The sequence below is a fragment of the Eupeodes corollae genome, chromosome 1 (genome assembly GCF_945859685.1).
Source record: "Eupeodes corollae chromosome 1, idEupCoro1.1, whole genome shotgun sequence".
Classification (NCBI taxonomy): domain Eukaryota; kingdom Metazoa; phylum Arthropoda; class Insecta; order Diptera; family Syrphidae; genus Eupeodes; species Eupeodes corollae.
The window spans coordinates 199,556,523-199,580,569 of NC_079147.1; the positions used below are offsets into that span (position 1 = coordinate 199,556,523).

A 24,047-nucleotide genomic window follows, 5' to 3' on the forward strand; every position below is an offset into this window, starting at 1 on the left:
CATATTTAAACTAGAACTTTACATAGAGCTTTCGTTCAGAGATAAATCTCAACACTTTGATTTTAAACTCACAGCTTTGAGATCGATTTCGGTCTTAGTATTTTGTTTGCACTTAGAAAAGTGAGTAAAGAGCTTGGACTCAACTTTTTGCATATAACCCAGTATCCTGTCATATATTTTTTGGTATCAACATAGAAGAACGGAATTAACCTCAAAGTTATCGCAGCATCAATTCGACGAGACTGAAGACACAATGCTCATCTAATTGGGAGCATCGGGATTACCTTTACCATCACCTCTGATAGAAGAAGAAACTCGATCATGAGAACTTGAAGAAGAAAGTGGCATATAATTTTTAACTACATTTATTCTTTGAGAGCCAGTAATTAAATAAATAAGGTAGCACAACAATCAGTCGAGAACTGGGGCCTAGAGCCTTACAACTATAAGAGATGAAAGAGACCTGCAGTTTTAAGAAGAATCCAAACGGCTTGCTTAAAAAAGCACTTTTCATGACAAGAATTCCTCAGACAGGCACATTGAATTAAATCTTCAACTATTCTTTTCTAGAGATCCTTACTTACGGACTACAAACAATGACCTTAAATGCAAAAACACTTGACCAGCTAAGCATATGTCATACCAAAAAGGAAGACAAATTCTTAACATACGACCAAGTCAAATGGTGAAAATATTCGTAATTGAATCAGAATTATTGACGTCATAAAAAGAACAAGAAGGGTGAAATGGAGCTGGGCAGGACATGCATGCAGACTTCAGGATCAAAGATGGACAAAAATTTCAACGAAATGGAGACCAGCCAAAAATAGACTACCAGATGGAGTGACAATCTGTCACAACTACGCACACATTGGTACAAAGAAGGCAAAACAGAGAAACTTGGATAGCATTGGGGGAGGTTAATGCAAAGAACCATCCTTATTAACTTTTCAAAACTTAAGCTATATTTTTAAATCAATACACAAATTTTAAATTTATAATTCCATAATATTTAGTATTATAAGTTCTTTCTTTAAAATTCTTAAATTTTAACAATCAATACTTTTTCTTTTAACGCTTTAAGACAATTAGTTAATAATATTGTAAATAAAAAAATTTAATTATTAAACTAACGCATAGAAAGCTTATAATAATAATTAACAAAGAATAAGACTTTTACAAAAACTTATTACAGCATTAAAATATTTCCATCATTTTATAACAAATTTTTGTTTTACAGAAAATATGATTTAATATAAAATCATAATAATCGAAAAATTGGTATGATTAATTTTCCAACCAAAAAATATAAATAACTGATCTAATGATTTTATTACCTTTATATCTAAAATAATTCTGAATTTTCTTTATATTTGTTTGTGTTATATTTCTTTTAAAGGACAACCCAGAAAATCAGTTTAAAAGCATTCCATTAGGTCTCTGGTGGGCCATCGTCACGATGACAACCGTTGGCTACGGAGATGTGGCGCCTAAAACCTATCCGGGAATGTTTGTAGGCGCTTTATGCGCCTTAGCCGGTGTATTGACGATAGCACTACCAGTACCTGTTATTGTTAGCAACTTCTCCATGTTCTATTCTCATACTCAGGTAAATATTATAAAATAACCCATAACCTCCTTCATATTTTAATTTTGATTAATTTAAATAAAAATATCCTTGTATGGATAAATGTGTCCTTGTCACAAAAACAAAAAAACACATTATAGAGTGGAGACATGTCAAAAGTTCAAAATGGCAGCAGCATGTGTTACTTGAAAATTTTTTATTTCATTTTATTTTTTTTTTCATATATCAAAACTTCTATTTGAAAAAAGGATTAACAAATTAGCTGGTTCAAAAATGAGAAAAGTTAGTCCTTTAAAAATGTTTAATATTGGGGATCCTATATGTATATGAGTACCTACCATATATAAGTTTTAATGAGTTCATGTTTGAATTTTTGTGGCATATGTTTTTAATTGCATACGAAATTTTTGCTGCAAATAAATTACTTTAAAAAAAAGATGTAGACTAACTGTAAAATCGTAATTTATTTAATTAAAATATAATTTTAATGAGCATACAAAACGAAATGTTATGGGTTTTCTATAGGTCTCCAATATAAACAAATACTGTGCTAGATTCTTGTTTAAATTAAAATAATAGGAATGTCTGCAAATTTTTTTCTGTTTCTAAGTTAATTAATTATACCAAATATGAATTTAAAGTGCTTAGATGTCTTCTTTTATTGGATTGACCTTAAGTGTTATTAATGCTTAAGAAGGAGGAAAAGTAATAATTTGTATTGTATTTTATTATTTTGTAGCAATAAAACGACTGTGATTATAATTTTAAAATACAGAACAACGAAACGAAAGTAGAATTGCTACATATCCCGGGAGTGGTTAATTTTAGAGCAAAAACATTAAAATGAAAGTTTTCTAATGAATTATTTCGCTTTCGAATTATTGATCAGTCAAAATTCTACTGTCACTTCGAAATTTGTTAGAAAACATATTTAACACCACGTCGTTCTCGGTTCCAACGCGTGCTAACAATGACAAGTTTAATCGTTAAAGCCAATTTTCTTGCAGCACAGTTTGCTGTTATTTCAACGCTACCAAAGATTGAATTGATTCCTATTATACTTGAGAGCGGAAACTATTTTATGGCACAAATTTTCTTTAAGCTTATAGAGTTATTCCTCCATATTTTTGAGAGCATACCGAATGCCACTTTTGTTTTCCCGATGCGGCAGATGACTTCTTGTTCGGTTCCGCCTTCGATAGAAACGACAATTCCAAGCTATTGAAAGCTCTCCACTTTTTCCACCGGTTGCGAGAAAATATTTATTTGAGAGGATGGTCGGGTTCCGAGGTTGATCATTTTTGTTTTGCCGGAATTAATTGTCAGCCCCACGACACTCCACACTTGTTGTCATTTAATGGAGATCCATGATCTTATGAGAGTAAGCAAACATCTCCCGCGTACAGACCTTGACGTATACAAATATGCTGGCCAGGCTATTGTTCTGAAGAAGTGTTCTGGCTTTTTAACGCTGCCAAAAGCACTGCATAAGATTTTCCTAATCCACAGGTCTTTGTTTGAGCGGATCGAAAGCCTAATTTGTCCAGCCTGTCCTTAAACAAGGAGAATCGTCCAATTGCTCTCACTTCCCTTCTATCCAAGGTCATGAAAAGGCTGATTAATTATTATCAGTTAAGGAATATCTCACAAAATAAAAAATTCTTAATGAGTGGTAGTATGGCTTTAGTAACTATAGGTCCATCGGTGCTTACCGAACTGTGGAACAAATCTTTAACTCGTTTTGGAGAAAGTAAGATTATTGAACTTGATATTTCAAAAGCATTTCATAAAGTTTGACACGAATCTCTCTTATCGAAAAAGTGGGTCCTTGGTATTAACAAAAATCTGCTTCGTTGAATTGGAAACAACCTTTCTAACCGTTATAAGTTGTATTGAATGGTTTGAAATAAATGCTGGTGTTCCTCAGAGGTTCAGTTTTGTTACCTGCTCTCTTTTGTATATTCATTACCGAACTCTTGTTTGTTTTTGTTTGTTTCGCTGATGAAAGTACCCTCAGTTTTCTATATTCGTTTTTATGTAGATGTGAAACTTATAAGCTTGATAAGCTCATTAAATTGTGATCTCGACAGCATTCTTCGATGAGGAATATTGAGTCGTGCAGATTTTAATGCTTTAAAAACTTAATGCTGTCTCCTGTCGTTAAAGTGAAAACCCCTTCAATGCTTTAACCTATCAAGAAACTGTTCACCCCTTCTTATCTGGCTATAATTTACAAAGCCAAGTCTTTATTCGCCAAACTTGAATATAATTTGTAGGGTGCCCCTAAAACAAGTTTAATTCTTTTGCTTAGCATCCAAAAAAGATCTTTGAAAATAATAGGCGATAGAACTACAAACGAAACAATTACATCACTCGAACCATGCCTTCTGTTGATTTATCGATATTTTATAAACAATGTTCTTCCGGTTTAGAGAGTTGCATTCCCCCCTCAAATAATTCAGCTGTAATACTTGCACTTCCAAGAATGCTCATCAGCTTACCCTTTTCGAGTATAGATACTCTGTTTTTCTCGTGAGATAGAAGTTTTTTTTTTATTTTTTTGAGAACGTGATTGAAACAACAAAATATGGTTATAAAAGAGTCAAATGTTAAAAGCGTCGAAGATGACACTATTTTTTCATAGAAATTTATTCAAAAAAAGTCTTAGTCTAGTCTATCTCTAGAATTTGTTTAACTTTAAGAATTATTATACATAAAGTATTGGCTTTTTAAACTAATTTTTTTTTAACAGACTAATAAGTGAATTTTCGTTGACTTTCATTCATTTTTCAACGCTTCTTAAGTAGTCATTTCCGGCGACGTGATTCCCCAGATTTTGTTGGGGTTTTTATTTAATTTCCTGTCACTCTCAGCTTATAGTTAAAAAGAGTCAATTCAAAGATAATCAAATTGATAAAAATTGTTTTCTTGGATAAAAGGTAAAGAAACTAAAAAATTAGACATTTAAGAAAGGTACCGAAAATGGAACTTAAATTGTTTTATCTCAAAGGCCAACAGGATACAAATAATACAAATAAGGAAATTGCTTGATTTTGTCTGTCCATTATGGTCATACTAGATGATGTTAAGACAATACCAATAGCGAATTCTTCAACGGCTCATAATTAAAATAGACAAGTTTTATTCATGAGATCAATAAAATAGATTTAAAAAAATGGACAAATTTTCTTAAATGTATTTTATACATAATGAAGATTTTATTCTACCTTTATCTTTTTAATTAGAAATATGTTAAATACATATATCAAATACAGATAAATACAAAAATATTATTTTTGTTTCTGTAATAATTTTACAGAAAGAATTTTATTGGAAATCCTTTTTGTTTAGGATTAAAAATTACTTATTAAATATTAAAATATGAGCTTTTGGGTCATATGCGTAGTGATGAGGTAGTAGGTAAGGTCATACTGCTAGCCCAATGGCATTAGTAAATAAATAGTTGCGATTCATTTTAAGGCACTTTTAATTAAAGACGTTTAAAACTTGACTACAGCATTTTTAAATTTGTTTTAACTTATATAGAAGTATATATTAAAATCCTTGAAATTTTGATTTTACATGCTTTTAGAAATACAGTCATAATTAAATTAATAACGATTTTACAGTTTCCAATATGCAAAAATGTTAACATTTGATTTTCATTTAAATAACAAAAAATTAAACAAAATACCAGAACAAATTAATGATTTTGGCATTCAAAATTGAGAATTACGTTTTTTGGTGACTAATTGAACATAAAATTTACAATTTTCTGCCAAATTAAAAGAAATTTAAATATTCTTTAAAAAATCACAATCAAAAGAGAAAATAACAGTTTTACAACAGATAGTACTTCAGTTTTTAAAACAAAATATGAATTTATATTTTGCTTTGGTGAGCAGTGTACTGGTTTTGTGTGCAATTTTTGGAGGAGTAAAATGCCAAGTTGACGATATCGATAAACGACAATGTAAATTTCCAAAAGTTTGTCCTTAGCAAACTTGGATGTACATATGCACCGAAATAAATAATTTGAGAGAATAATGTATACTTTTTATTTTATTATTACCTTTGGCTGTTTTTATGAAAATAGATCATAGGTTAAACGGTGGCGTATGGGTAACTTTTTTCTTCCGCCGTATTATCTAGCCGTATTATCTAAACCTTAAGCTATTGGATTGTTGCTGGCTTATCGACATACACATTTACTTTTAAATAACCCCTAACAAAGATGTGAAACGGTGTAAAATCAAATGATCTTGGCGGCTAATTGTCATCGCCACTAGGTAAGATAACACGGCGGTTGAATTTGTAGCGCAAAGGAGCCATTATTTCGTTAGCTGTGTGGCAAGTGGAACCTTCTTGTTGAAACCACATAGCGTCCACATTAATATCTGAATTCGGGCCAAGAAGAATTAGTTATCATCATATCTTCCAATTCGGTCCAAAAAGAGTTAGTTATCATCTCACGTTAAGGAACACAATTCACATTAACTGCCTGACCAGTCTCATTTTGGAAAAAATATGACCCTATGATGATTCTATTCTATTTAAAACGTCGTTGTAAATTGTGACATTTCTCAGCGTTTCAAGGACTCTCAAATCTTAACCAAGGATTTTAAGAGAGAAGTCTATGTAAGCATATGTACTTTATTTCACGGATCAAAAGCGCTAGTGAATTCAGTTAAATTTTACATGCAGTGACGAGCAAAAGTGGCCAAATGTTTACAATTATTTGAATAATTTACTAAAACTAAAAATTTCATCATACGTTTATTATTACTAATATTTTTTTGAAAAAAGTGTATACATATTTTTACAAAACAAAAACTATTAAATTAATTTTTGCACGTTTAAATAATGTTTCTTTCTTTTAGAAGTAGTAGAAGTCCATGCTCCCTTATTTTGTATTACTTGTGAGCAATGCTTATAGGAATAATTTCCAATAAATTATGAAGAAATTTTTCTGGAATCTAACTCCATTCCAAATCCATTCGTTGCCAAAGCTTCAATGGGTGATTTTTCTACGGTCGTTTTACAATTGACTATAAATTTTCAATTGGATTGATGTCAGGGTTTTTTTCTGGCCACGTCATCATCATAAACTATTGATTCCTCAACTAATCTGTCACAACTTTCGAAGTGTGTTTGGGATCTCTGCCCTGCTGAAAAATTATTTCACACTCACTGTAGCCCATTGATGCAGTAAAAGGTGGTAAATTTGTCTTCACAATATTCAAATAATTTTATTTGTTCATGAAGTCACCGATTTTGTTTAAAGGTTCGATAGATATCCACGAGAAACAGCTCCAAGCCATCACCGAGACTCCTCCATGTTTCACGGTCTTCAGAACTTGATGTTGTTGAATTTTTTCTCCAGGACGTGACCAATACAAATCTCTACCATTCATTCCTATTCTGACCTTCGTCTCGTAGGACGAAATGACTTTTTTTCATTGAACTATGATCCATTGTCTGTGCTATTAAGCATAAGCTAACCTTGCTTTCATATTGTTCACTTAAAGAAGAGGCTTCTTTGGTTTCCCTTTGGCGACTATTCCAATTCTTTCACTAACTGACTTGACTTTTATATGTTTTTGGCTGCCTACCAAGTTTGTAAATAGTCCTTTCCGACCATTTGTCATTGCTGGTACATCGATATTTTTGCTTTTTTTAATGTAGTTTTCAAGTTTTTTAATAGTTTTGACATTTTACACGGTCCACAATATTTTTACAATTTTTTTCTTTTCATTTTGACAAAAATCCGCACTAAACGTTTAAAAATCAACTTTTATTTAAAAGAAACTACAAAAAGTTATATTTATCTACTATTTGTGGAATAAACAAAATAAGAAAAATAAAAAAAATGTTAATGTTATTCAAAACTTCTACTTTTGAACAATTTTTTTAAATAGTCGAGAACGTAAAGTTTATTTTATAAGAAAATTATTGTAAGTTGGTACAAATTGATTTTGTGACTCGAAAATCTGCACAAAAATAAAAGATATTGGATTCAAACTACTTTTGTCTTAATAAAAATATTGTATGTAATAGTAAAAATGTTTTCATAAAAATCCATCATTTTGTTTAAGGAAATTTAAAATACTACACAAAATTGGTAAAGATTGGTTTTAGGTTCTAGATATCTCGTGAATAAAAGAAGGTATTGACTTTAAAGTGGTTTCATACTATGCTAAATTTTATTTTTAACTTTAGACAATAGTCTTACAGAAATCCAATCTGTATGTAAGAAATAAAACCTTTCAAAAAATTCTACTAAAATTGGTAAAAATTGGTTTCGACTAAATATTAAAAAAAAAACACCAAAACCTATAAATACATTATAAAACTGATAGGAACTGGTTTTCGGCTCAAGTATTATGAAAACAAAGAAAGACATTGACTTCAAATTTGTTATCTCACTAAAGTTTTCAAGCAATCGACAGACGTGCATGCATGGGAAGTTACTAGTGTGGGTTGCGTCACACACCTTAAGAAACATTCTCTCTAAAAAACAAACAGGTTGACCGCTCTCAATTAGTGAATGCATCAATGTAAAAACCCTACTTTTTTACATATTGGAAAAAATAACAATTTTGACTTTAATTTTCTATCTGAAACTCTCTGTCGCATCAATTCCAACATAATTTTTCTTAAGGGGGTATTCTGGTCTAGAGACATGAATTTTATGTAATTTTTGAAGTGCTGTAGAAAAAATCAAGCAACAATTTTACCACCAATTTTTTTATACATTACTTATTCACATTAGAAGCATACAAAAAAATAAAAAGTAAAAAAAAATCAAAATTCCGTTAGTTATCAGCTGATAGAGTGGTGCGTCTCAAAAATTTGGTGAGTGACCATACCCACGATTTCAACTGTCCTAGAAATCTGAAATCAAAAACTAAAAAAGATTATTAATCTACAATAATGTCGCAATGTTTGGAACTACGGAAAAGTTACAAACATTTTTTTTACAAAATGGCGACTGCCTAAAGAAAAAAAAATTTACCACTTTTTTGAACATTCTTCGATTTGTGAAAAATAGTACAAATGAAAATTTGGTTATGGCCGTAGTTCCAGACGTAGACAAGACCCTAAAGAAGACTCTCTTAAAATTTCAAGTAAATCGGTTCGGCAGCACCTGAGAAATCTTGGGTATCAGATTCAAAAAGACAGTTCTGAGAAAAACGCGTTTAAAGTTCCCCATTATGTTTTTTGTTCGATTAGTTGCCAACCGATTTGGATGGCTGCTCAGCAAAATACTTATTTCTCCGAAAATAATTTGAATTTGGGAAAATCCTCTCGTAGACATATTCTTAGATAGTTAAACTATGAAAATATGAACAAAAAAAAATAGATTTTTTTATTTCTAGACCAGAATACCCCCTTAACACAATTCAACTTGAATAAAACCTAATTATTTTTGTTAACGCTCTTGTCGTTTGCACGCTTGGCACAATTATGCACCATATCTTTTCAAAAGGCATTTTTTTATTCTGTACAATTTTTTATAAGTTTCAGCTTTTTTCATAGCCATGAAAATAAGTAATTACAATTTGGATTTGTATACTGTTTTTTTTCCGATTTGTCAAACAGAAATATTTTTTTTATGACAACACACAAAACGTAATGTTTGATTAAGCATTTATTCAACATTAAATTTGTATTAATAGATTTTTTTTATGACATCTGATTTAGGTTTAAAGTATATATTTTTCTATGAATTTTAAGTTCTTTTAGCCTTCATTTAACAATTATTGCCATAAGCATATCGGATGAGGTTAAACAGTGAAATTGAAATTTTATTTTATTTTTAAAAATAATTTAACAAGCATACAAATTAAATTTTCATAGCTTAGAAGTAAAATGTTTTGCAATAAATACTCGTAAGCAAATTAACTAAAAAAAAAAGTTAATCTAAAAATTTGAAAGAGCTTTTAAGTAAATTTTCATTCAGAAAATATGCAAATTTTGAGATATTTATGAACCCTTGGATTGAGTGTATGTATTTGGAGAGGTAGACACATTGCACTTTGCACTCGATCCAAATTCACATATTGTTATTTTTAATAACAAATAAAAATGTTTTAAAAGAATTTAACATAAAAATAAATATTATGTAAACTTATTTAAAAAAAAAAAAAAAATCTTTTCAAGAAGTTGAATTAAATAATGGAAATATTTTTTAAAAACTGGGCGTGTCAGCAATTTGAAAGTGCTAAGTAATCATTTCAATTATTTACTATGTAGGGCAGTGTTGGTAAGTTAAGCAAGTATTAAGTGAATTAGTTAACTATCTTATTTTGTTGATTTTTTTTAGAAAATTCTTTCCGTCAAAATAAAACTGAAAGCAAAAAGTCAAATTTTATAGGTTATAATTTAATAAATATGATTTAAAATCATGAAATAATATTTTTATTTTTAAAATCATTACATGAAAATGAAAATAAAAATAAAAATGAACCAGCATAGTGTTCAAATATGCGTTTCGCCCCGGTGCAATGGTTGGGCTCATCAGAAGATGACCATTGCACTTTGTCTTGACGCATATTTTCTCGAATAAATCGAGATTCCATATAATATGAGCTACATAGAGCTACATAGGGGCGAAACGCATATTTGAACACTATGCTGGTTCATTTTTATTTTTATTTTCATTTTCATTTAATGATTTTAAAAATAAAAATATTATTTCATGATTTTAAATCATATTTATTAAAATAATTGGTGTTCGGAACAAACAGTTCGACTGTTAACATTTCATCTTCTTAAATCCCTTAGCAAGGAAATAAAAACAGCTACAATTTATCTTCTATGAAGACTTGTAGCAACCATATAATTCGCAGTAGCTCTATGTAGCTCATATTATATGGAATCTCGATTTATTCGAGAAAATATGCGTCAAGACAAAGTGCAATGGTCATCTTCTGATGAGCCCAACCATTGCACCGGGGCGAAACGCATATTTGAACACTATGCTGGTTCATTTTTATTTTTATTTTCATTTTCATTTAATGATTTTAAAAATAAAAATATTATTTCATGATTTTAAATCATATTTATTAAAATAATTGGTGTTCGGAACAAACAGTTCGACTGTTAACATTTCATCTTATAATTTAATGGTTAAATAAGAGACTTGATTGCGACTTACACTTATAACTTCCCAATCGTACCCGTCTCTCGATTTATTAACTTTAACAAAATAGTGCGAGACAAAAAATGTTAAGTCAATATTTTTCTGTGTTATCCTTATAATTGAGTCATCAGTTTCTTAGCAGATTTTTGTTGTTTTTGTAATTTGTAAGAATAGTTGTTAAGTGAATTTTGCTCAAAAACTAAATACAAGTTATCCACAATATTTTGTTTATTTTAAATAAATTTAATTTAAACATCTGTTTTTTTCCGAGATATTTACTTGAAAGTTAGATACTTGACATTCAAAACAAATTAGGTGACGCAACAGTCCGTTGAGAACTAGGGCTTAGTGACTTACAGCTCTCAACCATTTCTGTTTACGAGTAATATTCTCAGGGATGGAGGGTACCTACATTTTTAAGCAGAATCTGAACAGCTTATTTGAGAAAGCACTTTTCATGACAAGAATTACTTTAGAGGATTTTTTTCAATTTCTCGCAAGAGGGAGTACGCACGTACAGTTGTGTTCATAAAAATAGCAGTGCTGGTCACATTTTGTTAGATTGTCAATTATTTAAATAACGGAAATTCTTACAGAAAAAATGAACATGATACTTGCATCTAACGGTCTTTCGTTTTCATATTAGAAACTTTTAGCTTGAAGTTATACTCTACATTTCCCGCTGAACACCTATTATTTCAAACTCTCTGGATATAGGCTGCACATAAAAATAGCAGTGGTTTTGATTTTATAATTAAAAAGTGTTAAAAATTTAACTATGTAAAGTTTAAAGTATTTGTAACATACTAGCATATAAAAAAATTAATAAATATTAGCTCAAAAATAAACATTGGGACGGTCAAGACACTGCACCGAAGAAATTCAAAAACTTATTCGAAAACTGCGTTTGGAGGAGGTTATGTTACCCGATGCTGAAGAGGAAATGCCTATGGTTGGGGTATACCAACAAGACTATGGCCCAAAGCATACGTCAAAAAAGTAAAAATCATGGTTTGCGCAGAATAAATTATCCGTTATGGAGTGGCCCGCTCAATTCTCCGACTTTAACCCCATCGCAAATTTGTAAGGGAATGTTAAGAATAAAGTTCATAAAGCAAAACCCAAGAATTCGAAAGAATTCTGGGAAGCAGTGCGTGATTCGTGTAACGCAATACCAGTCAAGAGGTGTCAAGTTTTAGTGGACTCGATGCCACGTAGATGCAAAGCATCATAAAAAACATTGGTTATGCAACAAAGTACTAATTATAAGCTAACATTATTTGTATACGTTCATATAAATTATTACAGTTTTTCTTACTTCTTACGTAATAGATCTTGTACTAGTCATGCAGTGCTATTTTTATGAACAGCCATATATTTAAAAAATGGTTTTTACTGTTACAAAGCTCAAGGTAAAAAATCGATAATACTTATTTTCTGTTATTATGAATAAAATATTTTAGTTTGTTAATCTTTTATCTAGACCCTAAGGACCTTGAAACGTCGGTCGTTGCAAATGTCAAAATTTTACATTTGACAAAACGGACTGATTACAATAACTTCCTACGAGGAATTTAAAAGTCCTGTCAATTCGTAAGATCTGTTACCATTTCGTATGAGAATCTAGAATTCAGAAAAGAAGATGACCTAAAGCCTTAAGATTGTTGGTTTTGTGTAAAGATTTCTACTAACAATTGCAAAACACAGCTTTTCTTTATCCACAGAGGAAATAAATTGTTTTCCTAATGCGCATGTATTTTGGTCTTTAGGAGCTATTTTAGATGCCTCTATTGAATTCTAACTACAATGATGTAGAAACATAAATACCATATTTTAATGGATGAAGAAAAGACGTTAAAGCTTAAAATGTGTATTTGTTACGATTCAATCGTGTTATAAAGATGGAGTCACAAGTTCCACAAAGTATCCTTTGTTCGGACCAACGTCAGCAGACAATTAAATTCTGAAGAAGTTTAAGTTTCCACTTGGGTTTCTGCGCAAAAACTTCACTTAATTCTTTAATAATATTGCTTTCGTTATCTTTTGTTTTTATGGAATACTAATTTTTATTTTTCATTTTTTCAATATTCATTGTCAACTTATTTTTGTAAGCTAATTAACTACATTAGTTAAGGCGAAAATAGGATGCAACTAATTAGTTAAGCATAACTATATGGGTAACTTGCTATGAGTTCCTTACTTTGCCAACACTGATTTTTCGGCTTGTCTGAAAATTTCATCACAATTAGTTATCTTTAGTTAAGACTTTAAGGTTTTATACTATCTTTCTTAAACACTGTATCAAGAGTAGTTGTTGCAGGAAATCTTTAGAAAATTGCTTAATTGCAATATTATGAATAGACTTACGATTTATATTTAAGGTTTATAAAATGGTAGTACAATATTATTTTTTTTTTCAGGCCCGTTCAAAACTTCCGAAAAAACGTCGGCGAGTTCTGCCTGTCGAACAGCCACGTCGCAAACGTGAACAAGGACCACCGGCACGTCGCACAAATGCCATCAAACAACAACATCACACACACCCGCCCGCAACACTGGTCGCTTCACAACCACCAATGTTCAAGGATCCCTTTGGCAGTGCAAAAATAGGTAAACCTTGTCCCATCTATCCCATCACAGAACTCCAAGAAAACACACAACATATTTAGAAAAAAAATAAAAGTAAACTTAACTTCAAATAGAAAATAGTATTATTTAGGAAAGGAAATGAACATTATATACTTACATATATATCTCAATTAATAATAACACAACAAAATATATATATTACATAAATTTCTGTGTATCTTATTTTTTTGCCAATGTGAATGCCCGAAAATTGAGTTTTTATTTTGTTTCTTAAGTTAGTAACAAATCAAAAATTACTAAAAATCACACCCACGACACAATTATTTTATTTTATTTACTTTATTTATTTACTTAAACAAAACAAAAAAAAAAAAAAACTCTTGTGTATGTAAAATGTATGTATACAAATCCTACGCGCGCGTTTTAATTACCTTACCTATAGGCAATGTGAATGGAATTAATGTTATAGGATTAAGTATTCAAGGGCCATCAGTGCCTCTAGCCGCTGTTCTTAAATCACCACCAACAGGAATACCGCCGCACTGTAAGTTTTCAATTATCGCCCCTCCACTTCTCTTCTTTCTTTTCCTCTTTTTTTTTTTTTGAAAAAAACTAAGCACCACAATATTTTAATTCACTATAAACCAAAAAACTTACACCAATGTATATTTTTTAAAAATCATCACTTCTTGTAACCATAACTTTTTTGTAAAAATAAAATCAACCCTTCAACCTCAAAGTATTATAACCTTCATTACCAGAGCTGTCTTCACCGCACAAACCCTTAACCGCAATCGAATAAGGGCTGAAAAAAACTACATAATTTGCATTTTTATTAGCAATAGTTAAAAGTTTATTACATGCATATTATTGTACCAACTTTTTGTTTACCTCTTCCAATATTCCCCTTAATATAATTTTTTGTATGCATAAATATAAAAACAGATCCTTTGTGAGATAAAGGATGAACTTCCTTTGTTTCACTTTTTTTTTAATTTTAAAGGCAAGTTTAGTTTCAATACTAAGATCTCCCCTGAGCGAGTTAAAAATTCCAGAGACGGATTTTCTTTTGAATTATAAATTAATTTTCAGGCGCAACTCCTCATTATTGAATGCCACATTTAGATGCCGCTTTATTCTATGAAATCGGTCATTCGTTAAAAGCTTTTTGCTCTTACAGAAAGAAAGAAACAATAGGTGTCTTTTTTGGTTAAAGAATACGCTTACATCGCTAAATTTAAGATGTACTGAATAATTACGGATTAGTAAACAAACATTAGTAAGTTTTCAGTTAAACAAATTTTATTGAAGATAGAGTTTCAGATGGTCAAATGTAGAAAGCAATAAGGTATACTTTACGCTTAGTCTTTTTTTACTAATTTATGATAAACATTTTTGATCAGATATAAAAACAATAAAGGACAAAGTTTCAAAACTAATTTTCAAATTTAATTTTGCTTTTTATATCAAAGGATATACCTCAGAGAATCAACTTGGATTTGGTACTTTTATAGAGAACTTTACAGTTTAGGCCGTGGTTTGTCGTTTTGCATTAAATTTCAACAATGATTAAACTTAAATTCAGAGCTCATTTTTTAAAAATTAACAATTTAAATTTTTTAGAATGAATAAGTGTCGAACATTTTCCTTACAAACTTTCACAAAACTAGATAAATATAGGGGTGTCAAAGCAGTGGCCAACGCGGATGACGTATCTCTACTGACAACACTCAAATTCCTACACGGAAGGAAGTGTTTGGCATTTATGACAATGTGGCCTGGATTCCCGTACTAAAAAAGTATCGCTGATATTCCTACATTGTATTGTTACAACTCCTATAAGTATGGGATTATGTACTATACTGTATGGTACCACAATCTAACACAAGGGCGCATAGTATATTTGACGAGACAGCATAGCCTTCAGCCCAATACTGTATCGGAGATGTCACACTGCTACTAGTTTTTCCCGCAATAATTTATGGAGTGATAATCGATACGCTTTTAGGATTGCTGTCAATAGTGTCAGTATAAGGGACATAACAATAATGTATAGACTTTTCTGCTAGGAGCATTGTACATGCCGGCAGTCAGTATAAGCCTGACTCCCATACTGGCATTGGCGTATCGCCTATAACTATTGTCGACGTTACTAGTTTCCTTATGGCCAAATTAACTATGCTTGCAACTTTTTATCCAGTGGAAATCTTCTAAGCCATACAGTATTGCATTGTAATATAGCGTTGTAATATTGATATTATAAAATTCGCAATGTATTTCTTTCCGTGTAACGACTATAAGCCAACAACTGTACCATGCTTCATCCAGAATTTAAACAAGGACAAAAACTGTGTTTTGGCGATTAACCTCCTAAAAACAGATTTAATACTCTTTACAAATAAGAAAAAAATACCAAGATTATACAATTCCTAGTGTAGTTGGAAACCCACTTAAATTATCAAATCAAGCTAAATACCTTGGAGTAATCCTATACAAAGAGAGATCCTAACAAGCTAAAAAGAGCCTGTTTCTTACATTTTATTCAAATAAAAGTATCCCACATTGGGCGCCAGTTATAGAACTTATTGATTTACTTTGGGAGTTCGATATGTTAATGTGCATTGTTATTTTTCTCTACTTCATTACATAAAATGCATAGTACTTTGTTCCCTGAAAGGAACGAATGGGTGTACAATGTCCTACAAATAAGTGAGTCGACAATATCCATATATATATATGAATGGCTTGAAAACGGATGCTGGAGTAGGTGCAGGTTTCTTTTCTAAAACACTCCATCTTGCCAGTTCTTTCAAACTCCCCGATCAAAGCAGTGTATTCCAAGCCGAGGTGTTGGCAGTGACAAACACTGCAAATCAAGTCCCAATAATGGCGTTATCACGAGCTGATATCACCATTTTCATTGATAGCAAAGCAGCAATAAAATTCCCACAGTAATCAAACCGAAGCTTGTACATTACTGTCACCAAGAGCTAACTGTTCTTAGCTCACAGCATAATATTAGATTCTGTTGTGTACCTGGTTATAATGATGTTCATGGAAACGAGAGAGCAGATGATCTTTGATAATAAGATACTTGCAGAAAACAATGGAAGATGGGAAAGCCTGAACCTGTGCTATAGCTAGGAAAGTATGGCCCAAATTCTACAAAACTAGGTCCCGTTCTTTTGCTTGTGAGCATAATAACAGTTCAAAACTTGCTGGGATACCATAAATAGAAAATGCGACTTACCACCGTTTTGCAAGAGCAGGAAGGTAGAGCCTACTTCTTATGCCACTGCCCAGCACTATGCCAAACTCTTAGGCAGACACATCTTCAATAATCTTGAAGAACTGGTAGTCTTTTCAGGAAACCACCTATTAGGCTTTTTCAAAGCCTTTAAATGACTAGAACAAGACAATGCATAGACATCATAAGTTTTTATATTTTATTTTCAGTGAAGTTCAATACTTTGGAATATCACAATCGATCTTCAGTTTGATGATAACGTCATCAATCACCAGCCCATTTACCTAACCTGAGATAAATCACAATTTTGTCAATCAAACATGTGCTTAACTTGGAATTCTATACACAAACTTATTCGATTGAAATAATATTCTTATCGTGCAAAGGTTGCCTACATACACATTCGAAAATGGTAAAATATCTGCATCAGGGTACATTTAAGACAGCCTGTGCTTTGAAGACAATGCCAGTGATATCAACTTTGACAAAATGGTGACCAAACAACGCTACAATATTCTAATATTGGTATTCATAGAAATATGTAAATGGTTTTCAAAGTGTAACTATCTTTGATTGCAAGTACTAGGCTTCAAAAGCCCTAACACCGAATCTACTTTAGATATTATAATATTTAAGTGTTGAAATTTTTCCTAAAAGACGATTTTTTTTGTCAAAAAAGACGCTGAAGTCTTTTATTTTGCTTTTGAAAGATTTTTAAAACCAAGACTGTAAATTAAAAGCACCTTAAGTTATGAATGAAAGCCTATAAATATTTTAAACTTAGAGATATAGACCGTTTGAAACTTAAGAAAGTCATCAATTGAAGATACTGAAAAATATAATTTGAAATCATCGAAAACAACAAAAAAAATTGTTAAAAGACACATATTAGTAGTGAAACCATCCTGTCTTGGAAATATAATATCTTTCACTGTGAAATTGAGCCTATTGAAAACCAACATTTCAAAAAGTTTTTTGACTAGTCTTTAGTTTTTATTTCAGTTCTTAAGACTACTTTTATAAATAGGGCTCACCAGCGAGAACGGGAGGAATCGAATCTACTCTACCTTTGATATTTATTTTAAAAATGATTTAAGCCATCAAATACTTTTTGATCTGTCAAAGAAAAAACCTCGAAATCGACTAGAGAGTTCAACCTACTATTGGCTATAACGTCCACACCACATTGTAGTTTGATTGAAAATTTTGCTATTGTTTTTTTGGAGTATTCACCGTCAAGCTCCATAGACGTAGGGAATGCAGAATTAAGTTCAAAAGAAATGTGCAATCATATAACTTCGTCGTTCGGTCATTAAATATACGCAATTCTTTTTTCCAACTTCAATTAATACAGTTGCAGGGCCAAGTCACAACATAAAATGTCATTACTATTTGGTTTTCAGAAGGCCGCCTTGTTGTCAACGCAAGGGACCTGAAGATCAAAATGTATCTACCAAACTGAAAACAGTCCTATCTTGAGAACAATAAAGACAACAGTAAAATAAAACGTTAAAATGTCGAAAACATTGACGAAGAGCAAATCTATAATTTGAATGAGTTGTTAAACGGTTTTTTTCAATTCCGGTAAATGACCCAATACAGACTAAAAAAGAGGCTGGGTTGCGACCCACACTGATAACTTCCCATCCCGTCTGTCGATTTGTCTTGCTTAAAAGTTTGTCTATATGTACTCGTATCAATTTTTACCAAATTTGCGTACTATTTTTTGTAGATTTTATTTTTTATGAAAAAACGGACTGTTGGATTTTTATTTAAAAATTACTGAATATCGAAAACAATATTTTCTGTGAAATAAAATAAGTTTCAAGCCAATATTTTTAAGTTTTGAAAAGCTATTTGAGTCGAAAGTAAATTTTTACCAACTTTTATACATTTTTTTTTAAGTTTTTATTTTTTGTAAAAAAACTGTCAATTCGATTTTTTTCAAACTTTAACTGAATGTTGACAACAAGATTTTTTGAAAGATAAAAGTAAATTAAAGCCAATATCTCAAAGTTTTGAAAAGATATTTGAGTCGAAAATCAATTTTTACCAACTTTTATAATTTTTTTTTTAAGTTTTTATTTTTTGTAAAAAAACTGTCAATTCGATTTTTTTCAAACTTTAATTGTATATTGACAACAAGATTTTTTGAAAGATAAAAGTAAATTAAAGCCAATATCTCAAAGTTTTGAAAAGATATTCGAGTCGAAAATCAAATTTTACCAACTTTTATAAATTTTTTTTTAGTTTTTTATTTTTTGTAAAAAAACTGTCAATTCGATTTTTTTCAAACTTTAACTGAATGTTGACAACAAGATTTTTTGAAAGATAAAAGTAAATTAAAGCCAATATCTCAAAGTTTTGAAAAGATATTTGAGTCGAAAATCAATTTTTACCAACTTTTATAATTTTTTTTTTAAGTTTTTATTTTTTGTAAAAAAACTGTCAATTCGATTTTTTTCAAACTTTAATTGTATATTGACAACAAGATTTTTTGAAAGATAAAAGTAAATTAAAGCCAATATCTCAAAGTTTTGAAAAGATATTCGAGTCGAAAATCAAATTTTACCAACTTTTATAAATGTTTTTTTAGGTTTTTATTTTTTGTAAAAAAACTGTCATTTCGATTTTTCTCAACACTTTTCAAAATGTTGAAAACAATATTTCTTATAAGATAAAATAAGCTTGAAGCCTAAATTTCAAGTTTTTGAAAAGATATTTGAATCGATATTCTATTTTTACGAACTTTGAGTAATGTTTTTTTTTAGATTTTTATTTTTTATAAAAAAACTGTCAATTCGATTTTTCTCAAAATTTTATCAGATGCTAAAAACATTATTCTCCGTTGCACAAATTTGTTTTAGAGATGAAATCATATTTCAGTCGTAAAATTTTGGAGGTGACAAATTTTTTTTTTCAGTTTTATTGATTTTTAAAAAAAACCGTTATATTGATTTTTTCAAAAAATATACCTGTTTGGTATCACGTTACAATCTATTATATAAAATTTAATTCAAGTCTCTAGCGTTTTTGGTTCGTAAGATATTAAGGGTTAACCAAAATTTCCACCTTTTTTTCAAACTGTTATGGTAAAAAAACCACCCACGCAATTTTCTTGAGAGCCCTTTCTGCATCTTTCTGCCTTATTATCTGTATAACAAAATTTATTTGAAGTCGCTATCACTTCTGGTTCTTTAGCTATGGACGACGAAAAAAACGTCGCGAACGTACGGACGTACGGACGTACGGACGTACGGACGTACGGACGTACGGACGTACGGACGTACAAACGTACGTACACACGCACGCACAGACATCTTTCTAAAAATCTTTTATTTCGACTCTAGGGACCTTGAAACGTCGAGAAATGTCAAAATTTTCAATTTGACAAATCGGACCCATTACAATAACTTCCTATGGGAAGTTAATAACTTTGGTCACCAAGGTTATATGATAATTTATGGCTTCGGTTCTTTTTTATGTTGGATTTTTAAGGGTATGTACAATTGTACATTCATGAAGTTGTTTTTTGGTGATTTTTCAAATGTACAATACCTTACTTCAATATTACGTTGAAATAGTTAAAACATCTTATTTATTTTTCAATCAATTCTATAATAAACCTCAAGCATTTATGGTAACATGGTTCTTAACATAAAAACGCAAAAAGTTAAAAAAACAACAATTTTCGTTCTTATTACTATCTCGTAAGCTTAAGTTTCAATTTTTTGAATTACATTGAACAAAAATAAAGAAATAATGTGGAAAATATGTATTTCTGAATATGAACACATAAACGCAAAATTGGAGGTTAGGTTAGGAATCAACATAAAACAAATTTACTTTTAAAAGAATTCTTCAAAACCATAAAAATTGCATTTATAATTTTTCAAAGCTTGTGATAGAATAAAATTTAGACCCATGAGTTATTTCATAATAAATGAGAATTAACGAAAGCTGTGGGAGGCTCTAACTAAAATGATTCAAAGTCTATTAATAATATGAAGATTTGTGCTTTCCAAAATCATCGTACAATAATTTGTTGAAAACTACCTTAGCCTTAAAAATAGTGTATACCTTATATTTGCTTTCACTTGCAGAAAGTTATATTCAAAAACTTGACCCAAAACAGAAGTTCTAAGTGAAAATCCAATTCGGGCCAATAAAGTTCTTTAAAAAAGTATTAATTTTGTTTGTGAGGCAGAAACAAATGTGTAGCCCTGTGTAATTGGTTGCCAATTATGGTCTTGAATATTTATCAGGGTATAAGAATTCTAAAAAAGGTGTGGAAATTAAGCTAAGGAAAAATGTTTATCTTGAAAAATAAAATAACTTTCTACGTCGGATATGAGTTACACGTAAATTGAATTTTAGTTTCAAGACTTCGGTTTTTTTTTTAACCACTTACACACATATCGAAATTTATTTCCTTATATCTTTAACTTAGGTATTTCAGCCCTGTTGGGTGTAAAGTCAAAGTTATGTTCGTCTACTTGAATTTAAGTTTATTATTCATGGTAAAACAAAACTTTAGTTTCCTTACTGTTCGATGTGGTTTTGGTCGCTTTTATTCGCACAATTCATCAGAACGAACAACTAAAAACGAAGAACCTACGATTTTCAAAAATCCTATTTTAAATAAACTTTATCGAAAAAAGACAAAACGAAAACTACTAAAAGAAAGACGAACTCATGAAGAAGAAACAAAAGAAAAAAGAAAAAAAGAAGATGAAAAAAAGTGAAACTTGGAATTATGTAAATAATATTCCCTCTTGGTTTTCCTTGATTTGAAAGTCAAAGCAGGCAAAGAAGAGTACATATACAAGTAGTGAGCTAAGATCTGAGCAGGACCATCAAAAGGAGCACCATTCAGCGAGCATCATGCCAGACCAGCTTTGGCTTGCCTCATAGCTATGTGTATATAGATGAATATTATGTATGTGGTCCTTATGCATGATAATGAATTTTCCAGATGGTTTGTTGGCTTGGCTCCCACAGCCAGTGCTCCCGCTACTGATGTTCAGCTCCCTGCCTTGAGATTTTCAGTATTTTTTGTTTTCAGCGGATTCTGCTGGTTTTTTGGTTTTGGTTTTGACAGAAGAGTGAATTTTGAGTCAAGTTGAAGTTTTATTGACAATGGAATTTGTTATTTTCCAGGCAGGCAGTTAAATGGCGAATAATCTTTGTACATTCGTCTTGAAGTAGACGAGGAAGAAGAAGTTGAATAAAACGAGAAGAAATAATAATAATAAAGACAGCAAACAAAAACAACAAAAAGGCAAAAATACACACGTCTTGAAAAAGACAAAAAGGATACGTAAGATTGAGAATGAAAATGAGAAAAAATGTGTGCTTATCCCACAAGTAGGTGTACCATCACTCCAATCCGGAAGAGGAAACACAAAATAAAAGCCGTAATAGATACTCTTGGGTCTTGTCTTTTGAGATGGATGGAAAGTGGATTCGCGCCTTGCTTTGACATGATGATGAATAACAATTTGTTGAAGTTAGGCTTTATGTCTATTGTTTTTTTCGTCTTCTTCTTTATCTTCTGAAATTAGGTATTATAGTTTAGAAAACTGAATAAATAGCATAGTAATCTCCTTTGTTTGATTAAAAGATACTTTAGAGAGGCTCTTCGTTTCTATTTTCAGATGGAAGAAAGATATAGTTTTTGAATTAGTTTTAGTTTTGTTGAGATTGTGTGTTTCTTTTTGATTTGTGAATAAAGTTAATTAAGGACTTTGTGTGATAGATGTTGTTTTGTTTCCGAAATAGGGAGGAATTTAATTTTGTTTTGACTGATGGGTGATTGATTCTTCATTAATTGTAAATAGGATTTTTTGGAGGAGATCGTGAGCTTTCAAAACTAGTAAAGATTAATAATACATATATAAAACCATTTTATTTGTCCGGGAAAAACGGTTTAGGTACAGGAATATGCGTAGTAGAATATTTAGGGAAAAGTGAATTTAGTTAACTTGTATACCAAAAAAACAAGCTTAAGCAAATAAAGTTTCTTAAATAATTTCCAATCAAACAATTTTAACAATTCTAAAACTGATTTAGATAAAACAGAAACAAAACGATAAGATAGAAATATAGAATATTTTAACACTCTGTGTAGGTTAGGTTAGGTTGGAGTGGCTGTCCAGATATCATTGACACACGTAGACCTCAAGGGTCCATTGTGATACCACTAATGAGGTTACTCATGGGAGAGTAATGAATTTAAACAAACCATTTTGTACTTTTAATAAAGTTAGAGAGACGTTTTGTGTCAATATTTGCCAGTTCACCGGTATTATCGAAGAAGGGATTACCGAGAAAGTAATTCCTTCTAATGGAGAGTGCTGGACATGTACATAGAAGGTGTTGGACTGTTTCCTCTTCCTCCTCGTCCATGCAGCTTCTACAGAAGTCATTTGTGTAGACCCCTAGCCTCAGAGCATGTCTACCTATGAGGCAGTGTCCCGTTATTACTCCAATTGTAGAGCTTATACTTTGTCTGCTTAGTGATATCAAGCCTTTTGACCGTTTTGAGTCAATACTTGGCCATATTTGCTTGGTTGCCAGGCAGGTGGTACTTTGTGACCGTCTAGTATTTGTTGTTTCTAAAGCATATTGCTTGAGAAGATATTTGCATGTAGCAAGTGGTGTTCCTATGTTATGTTTTTGTCTAACATAAGACAGAAGTGTTCCGTTTTTGGCGAGCTCATCGGCTTTGCAATTTCCCGGAATGTCTCTGTGGCCCGGCACCCAAATGAGGTGAATGTTAAACTGTTGACAATCGTGGACTGTTCGAGAGTTTGTGTAGACAGACGCGAGAGATTTAAGAGCGGCTTGGCTGTCCGAGAAGATTCGTATATCCTTACAAGATATAACGTTTTCTTTTTTCGCATCGTCTTCCAGGGGTCCCTCTTCTTCCCAGGAGGATCTTGAAGGGATGGACACATGGAATCTTTTACCAAATACTATTTTTGGGGTGGTATAGTCTAAGCGATCTGGGATAGATCTGAAATTGTCTAGAATGGTTGTATGTCCAGTATTGTTACTGGTCCATTGAGAGGTGGCTGTAAGCCTTACACATGAGTTGGCAGCCACCTTTTTAGAGAAGATGTCAAGTGGTGTTAGGTTTAAAAGCACTTGGTGCTGCGGTTGGTGTTGTGCGAAGTGCTCCTGTGATGCACATACCTGCTGACCGCTGGACTTTAATGAGTTTATTTAGATTTACCATCTTACCCAGTGCGGTCCACCATACGACGGCTCCATAAATGAGTATCGGCCTGATTACCGAAGTGTATAGCCAGTGGGTTATTTTTGGGGAGAAGCCCCATTTTGATCCTATGACCTTTTTACAAGTAAAAAGCACTACAGTAGCCTTTTTGACTCTTTCATCAATATTTGCCTTCCAATTTAGTTTTTTGTCTAAAATGAGGCCCAAATATTTAGCTTGGTCGGAAAAGCTTAATGGT

General features: G+C 31.3%; 1 protein-coding gene across 2 annotated transcripts in view; it reads left to right on the forward strand.

Annotated features, from left to right (window-relative positions):
* Nucleotides 1-24,047, forward strand: part of LOC129940892 (potassium voltage-gated channel protein Shaw) — a 172,669-nt gene that overhangs the window by 129,306 nt on the left and 19,316 nt on the right. The window contains exons 8-10 of one of the 2 annotated variants that reach the window (XM_056049416.1): nt 1,400-1,609; nt 13,154-13,343; nt 13,765-13,866. In XM_056049416.1, coding sequence (XP_055905391.1) covers nt 1,400-1,609; nt 13,154-13,343; nt 13,765-13,866 — 502 coding nt within the window. The remainder of the gene's footprint in view (nt 1-1,399; nt 1,610-13,153; nt 13,344-13,764; nt 13,867-24,047) is intronic. The other variant, XM_056049417.1, reaches the window with a different exon arrangement.